The following is a 9,906-nucleotide window of genomic DNA, read 5'->3' as shown; positions in this document are numbered from 1 at the left end:
ACCCGCCGTCACCGGATGGCGGCACAACCCGCCGCGACGCCTCCCCGCCCCCCCTTCGCCGCCGCCCTCGCGCCTCAGCGCGCGCCGCCGGGCCGACATGCGGAGGCTCCGCCCCTTTCCCCCCCGTCGCGAGCGCTGGGCGGGCCAGGGACCCGGGCTCAGCTGACTGGGAGAACCCGCGGCGGCGCCTCGCGCCGGGGCTGGACAGGGCGCGCGCGCGCGCGCGAGGCTGGAAGGGGCGGAGAAGGGGGGAAGGGAGAGCCAGCCCTGCCGCGGCGCCTGGCGCGCGCTCTCCGCCCGCCTCGCTTCCGCCCGGCGCCGCCGCTCTCCCCGCCTCGCTCGCGGCTCGCTCGGCCCGGCCCGGCCCCGCCGCCACCCCGCGACGCCCCCCGCTCCCATCGGGCAGCCCCACGGGCCGCCGCCGCCGCCGCCGTCGTCGTCGTCATCGCCTGCCCCCCATCCCGCCCCCTTCTGAGACGCTCCGGTTGGGGGTGACCCGCCGGGCAGACCCGCCGGCGGCCGCCTCGCTCCGCAACGCCCGGGCCTGCCCGTCGCTCCGCCCCAGGCCCGTCCGGTGACAGTCGCGACCGCGGGAGGTGGCGGCGGAGGAAGAGGCCGGAGCCGGGATGTCCGGGCAACAGCAACAACAGCCGCCGCCGCAGCTCCCCTTGGCGGCCGCCGCTCCCCCGCCGGCGCCGGGGATCCCCTCAGCCACCGTCGCCAACCCCGGCCCCGCACCGGCCGCCGCGCTCCTGCTTCACCCGCCGCCCCCGCCGCCGCCGGCCACCGCTGCGCCGCCACCACCCGCCGCCGGCAGCGGGCCCGCAGCGACGGGGGCCGGCGGTACCGGCGCGGCGCTGGGCCTGTCGGCGGGGAGCAGCGGTACCAGCGCCCCAGCGCCATTCCCGCACGGTGACCCGGCCCTGAACGAACAGGAGAAGGAACTGAAGCGGCGGCTGAAGAGGCTCTACCCGGCCGTGGACGAACAGGAGACGCCGTTGCCCCGCTCCTGGAGCCCGAAGGACAAATTCAGTTACATCGGCCTCTCCCAGAACAACCTGCGGGTACACTACAAAGGTGAGGACCGGCCCGGGCCGCCGCCACCCCCCCCCCACTGCCCCGGCGGGGCGCGGGGGCCCTCCCTGGGCCGGGGGGTTGCGGCCCGGCCCCTCCATCGGGCAGTGGGCACAGGAGTAACAATAACAGGAAATAACACACGCTCCTCTCCCTCTTTCTTCTCCTCTGTTTTCTCATCCCCGAAATTGGCCGCAGCGTGGAGAGAAGGGGTCTTGTTTTTCCTTGTTTTAGCTTTATTTTCTCCCCCCCTCCCCTTTCTGTCGCGGTGCGGAGGGGTGCAAGGGGCCGCCCCCGCCTCCTTATGCTTCTGGAGTGGGCATTATGTAAACTCTGAGACTTCCTCCATGGATTCAGGTATCACCAGAAGGTTTGGGTCTGAGGCAGGAGAATAAAGGAGAATGGGCATGACGTGTCCTGTTTATGGTAATGAGCGAGAAAAGAAGTGGCTTTTTTTTTTTTTTTTTTCTTTCGAGAAGAGCAAGGGTTAAGCTATTAAACACGGAAATGACGGGAGGGGAAAGCACAGAGAAAAACACGGTTTATTTTTAAACTGTGAGAAATGGAATTAAAGTCACTGGTAATAGTCTTGCCTAGCTATTGTATAGACCACAGAGTGATTTGAGGGGAGGAATGACAATAGGACTTATATTAATAAAGGTGATTTTATAACTTTGTGCCTAGATATTTCTTAGTTAAAGTTACTGACTTTCAAAGAAAAGGTAAAAATCAGAGTATGCGTTTGTATAAATCAGCAAGAGGCAATAGAAGAAAAACTTGTGTTGATTGTTATGAAATGTAATAAAACCTGGAAACAGGAGTGTACACTCTGACCTGAAAAAACACAGACACATCTGGAGTTCTAGGCCCAGGTCCTAAAGTAGAAGTGTTGTGGATTCAAAACCACTTCTGAGCTGGCTGTGAAGAAATGGATCTTTTGTCAGTCTGTGGTCAAATGAACGTAATGGGAGGGGAAAAAAACAACCTTGCAATTACCCTTTCTCAGAGTTTACAGTGGAGAAATTCAAGTGAAATCTCGATAAACATGTTACTGTTTAATCGGAGGAGGAAAACGGCAACACAAACACATGGCAGGATTTGGCTGCCATGAAAGGATTAAATGTACTCTCAGAGACTTTTTTTTTTTTTTAATAGAGAGGCTTTAGTATTACATATAAAATACTCTGTTAGAAATGCTAAGTTTAATGCACCATACAAAGATAATAAAGGAGGTTGATGACTATAGAGCAGGTTTCTGGGAGGCACTGAGTGATTTAAGGACATGTTATTTAATACTCAACTTTGAATTTCCTGGCTTTTGTTCAGTGTTTTATGACCTTGTATTTTTAGAAGCGTTTTGTATTTTCTGGTGCTTAGTGGTGGCGGTTTTGTTTTGTTTGGGTTTGTTTTTTTTTTTTTTTTTTTTGTAAGATGATCATAGCTTTATGGCCATCAAATCCTTCAGCTTGTTTCTTTTGCTTTGACCAACTCTTTTTGTTCATGAACTAAAATTTAGAGATTGAAGCTGGACTGTCAGTGTAATTGTTAAAGTATATTTTCAAGCTTTGTTACCCTATTTCTGTTTTTCATTACTTCTGTCCTTTGCCTTAGTGTTAAAAAAAGAAATTCATTACCTCAAAGAAATTACAAGAGACTCTGCATGTTTCTGAAGTATAGATGACATAGGAAATAACTATGGGTACTCTACCAGAAGTCATAAAACACAGTTAGAAGATTATAGTAAAATATCTTTACTCTAGCTCTTAAATAATATTAAGTAATGAAGGTTGAAGAGTTCATAGATTAGCCGGAGAGGACTGTGAAGAGGAGAAGTGCCAATAAAACACGTATACACTTTTTTTTCTCCTAACTGCAAATGAGAGTGAATGGCCTCCTAAAGTGGCCCATCTTTTCTTCCTGGTAGTGTAGCGAAGGTGGCTGTTAGGGCAGCCCCATGTTACCAGCCCGGCACCTGGAGTTGCTGACTGGGCTAAGCAATGAAAGGTATCGGGGCATTCCTACCTGAGAACTTGTGGAGGAGCGCGGGAGGGAACCACTAAAACATTTACTGCCTTTTCTCCCTCCTGGATCTTTCATCCCTAAAAGTACCATTAAAAGGGAAGAAAATTAGAAGGTTCGGTAAGGACAATAAGGGAAGATAGCAAGTAAGAATGTGCTTAGCACTGTGAAATGTTGTTTCTACAAATCAGTTGCAGATAGAGGTCTCAAAAGAAAGCATTCAAAGTATCTTCTTGTGGAATATTGGCACTTTCCATGCTTCTGAAGTAATCTAAGTAGTTGTGGAAGAATGGTAGACGTTTTTTGTTAAAAGGAAATTTGAATTGCACATCGAACATGGATCAAGATCTGTTGTGTTCTTGACCAAAATACTCAGGGAAGGGAGGGAAGGGAGAGAAGACAGTAATCAAAACCAGTTCTTACTATTTCTATTACCTTGACCACTTACGTAAGCTTTCTCTGCTACCTCTGTAGATTACTGTCTATAGAACTGCAGTAATTTCCTTCTGTCTGTGACTGATAGGAGGTAGGAACTGGTGCTTTTCTTCCACCCTAGATGTGCTTGGAATGCTTGCCTCTGAAAAAATGGATAGGGAGAACAATTGGAGCAAAAGCTTTCAAAGACATTTTTTTTTAATATAACTAGCATCATAGTTTTAATGTACTGATGTATTGTGAGCTGTGATATTTTTGTTTCATTGGTTTGTGAAAGGAATGGTGGTCCTCTCCTATGTAAATTTGAAGATTCCTTTAATTTTCTTGCATACTAGTGGATGACTTGCATCGAAATGTGAGCTGCAGTAGATACTTTGCGTACTGCATTTCTGGACCTGAAGCTTTTTGCAAGCATCCTTGAGAGCGTTTAAAAATGAAAACTGCCACAAAACCAAGGTTGATTAAGCAGTTCTGGTTTAAAGAAAGGAGTACAGCCCTAGCATCAGAATAACAGCTCTTTAAATTTTTTTGGAGGTCAGCAAAACCCAAGGGTGAGTTCTCTTCTGTGTTATCTCTCAGAATCATAATTACTTAAAAAGAAAAGGAGAACATACATGGGGAGGTAGTTGAAGGGAAGGTGCATTGACTGGTGTGGTGTTTACTGGAACAGACTAATCTCTTTATGCAGTGAGATATTCTGTTATACTTTTACGAATTATGACTTTTGATTAGGAAGCTTTGATCTGGATGTGATATACATAAATATTGGCATCCATGATGCTGTAATATATTAAGGACTATACCCAAGGGTATTTTTAGTTTTTAGATGGACAGACGTACATTTCTGTGTTGCTGCCAGTTAGCTGTGCAAGCTGGTAGAAAGCTAACACTGTCCTAGTGACTGTTGTTCCTGGTACATCTATGCAAGGGAGACATGAAAAACAGTATCAGAAAAATAATTGTAATTTCACTTAATTGCAATATTAACAACTCTTGAGTTGTAGGTAAGTGGTAAAGAAAGCATAAAGGTTCAGACAAGTGTATGCTATATGTGAAGCAGTTAGTGCACAAAATATATAGCTCTTAAGGTAAGACATCTTCAAAATATTCCTACATATTTCTAAAATATTCTGAATTAACATGGGTCTTGTTGAAAAACAGGAATTTCATAAATGCAGTGTGTAGACAGACAAGTTCAGTTTTCAGCAGCTGATTATGCTATGTAGTATAAGGAGATAAAAATACAGACTCAATGCAGATTGTAACCATGAAAGAAACTATATACAGAATTAAGTAAATGGACTGAATCATTAGTGCTAAAATAATGGAAAGTCCTATAGTAACTTCAGTTAAGTTAGTCTTGTGATGATTGTCCAAAAAAAGCTGAGGAAAGTTACGCAATTTTGAGTAAGCTGCCATTGCGTGAACTTTTTCTAATGTGTCACAGGCCAGGAAATCTTAGCCAGACATTTATTTACAGTGCAGTTGCCTTTGAACTGTCTCTACTGCCAAACTGGAAAAGGAAAAAAAAAAAAAAAAAAAGAAACCTCCCCAAAAAAATCCCCCAAAAACTCCCCAAACCAACTTTTATTTTTCAGTGCAAGCTGTGCTTCCCAATTTCTATAACAAAGAGAAGAGGATTCTATAGTAATGGTTCTATGTTGTCATGTAGTGATACAAAGATGATGTCAGTTTTTCTGGCAGAAAACACTGGAAGTGCATTCAGTACCGTACCGTATGCCTGTTTTGGACACCTTTGTAGCTCTGAGATGTCTTGCTTTTTTAAACTGCAGAAAAAGTTGAAGTAAAACCAGTAATTTGCACGTCTTTTTTTTCTTGTTGCAGTGAAACTTTCCTAATCAATTCACAGAAGATTAGGCCTTGATTATTTTACTTTTGGCAATGTGAGCAAGTCATTGAACCACCTGTTGTGGAAATAGCTGCAGTTCAGCTTATGTAAACTTCATTTAAGCATTTGAAGTGTATAAACATGCTTACTTTTGTCTAGGTAGACACTCCCGTAGACTTCTTTTGGACTATATTGTGCATATGCATTGCACACTTAGATTTAGGTTAAAAGATTATATTTTTGAAAGCTGAACTGGCTTCGCTGAAGGTGGTGTTTTCTGAATTGGCTTTTTTCAAGTAGATAGAATTTAAATTTAGATTAATTTAGATTTAATTTTGCTAAAGGACTGATGATACTACTTTTAATAAAAATCATCAATGTGAATGAATGCTTAAAAAGTAAAACAAAGCTTTACTTCTTAAGCATAGTCAACTCATGGTTGTTAAATGCTTTTAATGAGAACTCAGTCAAAAACAATCCAGGTAATTGAAGTTACCTGCAATCTGATTTAGAGTGTAAAGTTCAAGCTTTGTACACTTGTTTTCCCTTCTCTGCCCCAGTGCATCTGTTTGCACAATTCTTGTTTTAATGCTGAAAATGATTAATTTTTAGTGTTAAATAACACATACTTGAAAAGTATTCTTTTAAATACTTCAACTATAACTCGCGACTATGAAAGAGTTTTGATTTAGGGAATACAGGGCAGTGTTCATATGATCTACTTCAGACGTTTGGAACTTCCAATTCAGAAGTTTGGAGCTGGGTGTTGAAATTCGTTTTTGTTCACAAGCAAGGAAGTCAGGATTCAGGTTACCAAAGAACGTGGCGGCAGTGTATAATGTCAAGCTAATGGGCCACACAGCTCGGTGTCCCATCAATGACAGTGGCCATAAGTGAGTGTGGAAAAAATAGAAAAACGTGTTGGACATATATGGTGTATCTATGTTTTCCTCTCTGTTTCTGGCTATTTTAAGCTGAAGGACATCCTCATCTGAGGCAGTTTCTAAGATAATTTCAGTTCTAGAAGCTTGCCCAGCATCCACTTAAACACTGGCATCTATAACATCATTTGGTAAGAAATTTTGCAGTTCAAGTACCTGCTCTGTAAAGAGCCTCTCTCTTGTTTTGAAGCTGACTGATAACGAGTATCGCTTGACTCCTCGTGTAATCCAACGTTCGCTTGGTAGTACTGAAAGTCTGAACTATCATGTTGAGACAATGTTGAGGTATTTGGAATATTTGGTAGTAGTTAACTGCTTGATGCTGTTGAGCTTGCTGTTAGAAATAACTGTATGTAACTGCAAATAAAAGCAGCATACTCAAGTAGTAAAATGGGATTCATAGAAGATTGTGTTAGAGGAACAGCAGTTCTAAATATAGGGTGTTTTCTGTTTTAATGGCATTAAAGTAGTTTCGGGCACTGACTTCCCCAAGTATGTTGCTTCACCATGTGAAGTGTTTGGCAACACTGGTAAGGTATCCTGTTACTTCTGCCCCTGTGTCGACCTCTTATTTGCTGTGTGACAGCTGTGTGTGGCTGTGTTGTGAACTGGATCAGGGAACTGATCTGCTACTTAAAAAAAAAGAAAATCTGGTAGGTTTCTTAAAGCTCAATCAGCTAATCAGTCTCGTTCATGGTATGTCCGTGCAAATAGCTGCCTGGATTGCGGGGTAGGTGGGAGAAGGGGACTAGTTTCAGGAAGAGGTTCTAAGAATACCTTAAACTGGTGTTGTTTCCTAACACTTGGATTGTGATTTCACAAAACAAACTCTACTGGGTAATAAATGTACATTTTCAATAATATTTGGCTAGTTCCTGGGGCTTCTGTGTGGAAGACTTGCCCAAATAAGGAAACTGACTCAAACTACACAGATTGTCAAGTGCATAGAGTAACTAAGGGAACTTCTTTGCAATCTCTTTTAAAGTAAAAACCTAGTTAAAAAGAAAGTATATTTCCTTCCCTTCAGTCCTCCCCCACTTGCCCAACTAATGCATCATTTAATCAGAGCTATCTGAATTCATGGGGTCTCTCAGGAGTTTAATGTTCTGCCTGTAAAGTTTTGGGTGCCTTTTAGCTGAAGGATTTCTGCATGCCTAGGAATGATAATCAACTATATAGTAGTTAAATAGTTGATTATCAGCACGTCAAACCCAGGCAAACCTATGGAAGCTCTAAGGTTATGTACTTGGTTATTACCTTGGTTGACACAGCCTGAGGAAATAACTTGGAAGTGGTGAACAATACAACATGCATGCTGTCTTGTGTACGGAGGAGTAAATTACTGTTTTTTCCTCCTGTGAGAGTTCTGAAAACAACATGCAGAAGGTAGGTAATAAGCTTAATAATGTTAAACCTGTGAGGTATTTGAAGGATCTTTATATAAAATGTTTCATAATGACCCCACCTGGAGTACTGTGTCCAGCTCTGGAGCCCCTAGTAGAAGGATGTGGACATGTTGGAGTGAGTCCAGAGGAGGGCCACAAAGATGATCAGAGGGCTGGAGCACCTCTCCTATGAGTTGGAGCTGTTCAGCCTGGAGAAGGGAAGGCTCTGGGGAGACCTTATAGTGGTCTTCCAGTACCTAAAGGGAGCTTATAAGAAAGACAGGGAGAAACTCTTTAGCAGGGCCTGCTGCGGTAGGACAAGGGATAATGGTTTTAAACTAAAAGAAGGTAGACTTAGACTGGATATAAGGAATACATTTTTTACGATGAGGGCGGTGAAGCACTGGAACAGGTTGCCCAGAGAGATGGTAGATGTCCCATCCTTGTAAACATTCAAGGCCAGGTTGGACAGGGTTCTGATTCGGTTGAAAATGTCCCTGCTTCTTGCAGGGAAGTTGGACTAGATGACATTTAAAGGTCCCTTTGAACGCAAATTATTTTGTGATTCTATATGTTGAAGTGTGCAATGCATTTGAACTCAGAAAAGTAAGATAATTGGCTAGTTGCCTTAAGGTAGTAACGCACAGAGGTGAGCTAGTTATGTCAGAAAAACTTTGTAGGTTAAACCTAATCTCAATGAGTGAACAATGTGTGCTGTGCTAGCAGAGTTTTGAATGCAAATACAGCTGAGAAATGGTGAGATCATGAAATGACCCACCGTGAAATGGAGAGATCTCCTTGGCTGACAATATGCCATTTGTTAAGAGATGGTTGGTGCTGCCTGTGCAGGCAGAGAGGCATTTACTGTTTTATCAACATTTATGCTAGAGGGCTCTGTGGATAGAGGTTCAGTAGTACAGGTCAGCTGTGCCTCATCTTTCTGGCTGGCTATACTCTGCTGTTATTTTCCTGCAGTTTCTTTCTTGCTGTATGACCCAACTTGCTGCACGTGAGACATGATTAATCTGTGCCTGAGCAATAATTCCAGTATTCATGTCACTGGAAGGAGTGGGGGTTTTTTGTAGGTTTTTTGGCATATGCAGATCAATTCCTATGCAGGTGCAGTAGGCCTCCCTGTCTGGACTGTAGATGACAGCTGGAGTGTTGCAGCCCAAGTGATTCGTACAGCATACTTGGAACAGTCATCTCTCTTCATCATGCCTTGTATCGACACGGAGAGTGGGCATGAGATCTGCATGAATTATTCTTAAGGCGGTGAAAATCTGTTTCTGGTTGCCATCTTATTGAAATGCCTCTTGCCAGAATCCAATATACTTTCCACCTTGCTTTATTTATTTATTTATTTGCTGTGCCCTCTGACTTTGTGCATGACTTTCACACAATAGTTGAGGGATTTTGGTGTGTGTGCCTGGGAGAGATTGAGCTTGCTTGAACAGGTTGCTGCTAAAACAAGTAATCTGACCAAAAGCCTACTTCTGAGTTGCCTTTGGAACAAAGGGCTGTGAAGAGGTTGGCGCATTTGGAAGAGTTAGTCTTACTGGAGTGCAAGTGGCTGTCGGGTTTAGGTTGAAAATCCATGAAGCATAGACAAGATCTGGCATTGAGCATTCTTTTTGGGGCAGAGCTGATACTTAGTGATCCTTAATAAGAAAAAGGGATAGGAGCTGCATTAGCTTAGTTGCAGGCTGTGACATTTAATGCTGTCCTGAAATAGCCTTCGAAACATGGAAATAAATTGAGTTGTATGTTCTGTGTAATGACTGTTTATTCTGAAGGACATTAGAATTAAAGTATCTTAAATAACTTGAAGATTCAGAAGGACTAAGCATTAGATTTAACTCTGTTATATCATGTTTCAGTCTTAAAATGAGCAAGCCCCTTGCATTTGAGAAATCTTACAGCTCTTTCAAACCCAGGTGGGCTTTTATCAGCTATGTTACTTACTGCAGTGAAACTTTCTTCTAGTTTCCCTTCAAATAATCGTAGAATCTTTTAGAGTGGTATATCCAGAACTTCTCGTAGCCTGCTTAGCTGCAGTGCAGGTGTGTACAATGAAAACTTAATGCTGGAAGGAAATATTTTAGCATAAAAATGAGGCTGATTAGAATATTGTATATTGTTTGCTTATTACATAAACCTTCTGTTTTGAGTAGTTGGTATGTATATCTTTGAGTCGTCTTCT

At 43.5% G+C, this 9,906-nt stretch overlaps 1 protein-coding gene across 3 annotated transcripts in view; it reads left to right on the top strand.

Annotated features, from left to right (window-relative positions):
* The first annotated feature begins 507 nt into the window (after positions 1–507).
* RANBP9 (RAN binding protein 9) overlaps positions 508–9,906 on the top strand; it is a 41,640-nt gene continuing 32,241 nt past the window's right edge. For all 3 annotated transcript variants that reach the window (XM_086743190.1, XM_086743189.1, XM_086743191.1), the window contains exon 1: positions 508–1,077. In XM_086743190.1, coding sequence (XP_086599316.1) covers positions 627–1,077 — 451 coding nt within the window. In that variant the 5' untranslated portion in view covers positions 508–626. The remainder of the gene's footprint in view (positions 1,078–9,906) is intronic.

This window comes from Chlamydotis macqueenii, chromosome 2 (assembly GCF_036417535.1).
Source record: "Chlamydotis macqueenii isolate bChlMac1 chromosome 2, bChlMac1.mat, whole genome shotgun sequence".
Classification (NCBI taxonomy): Eukaryota; Metazoa; Chordata; class Aves; order Otidiformes; family Otididae; genus Chlamydotis; species Chlamydotis macqueenii.
This window is presented reverse-complemented; position numbering and strand designations above follow the sequence as displayed.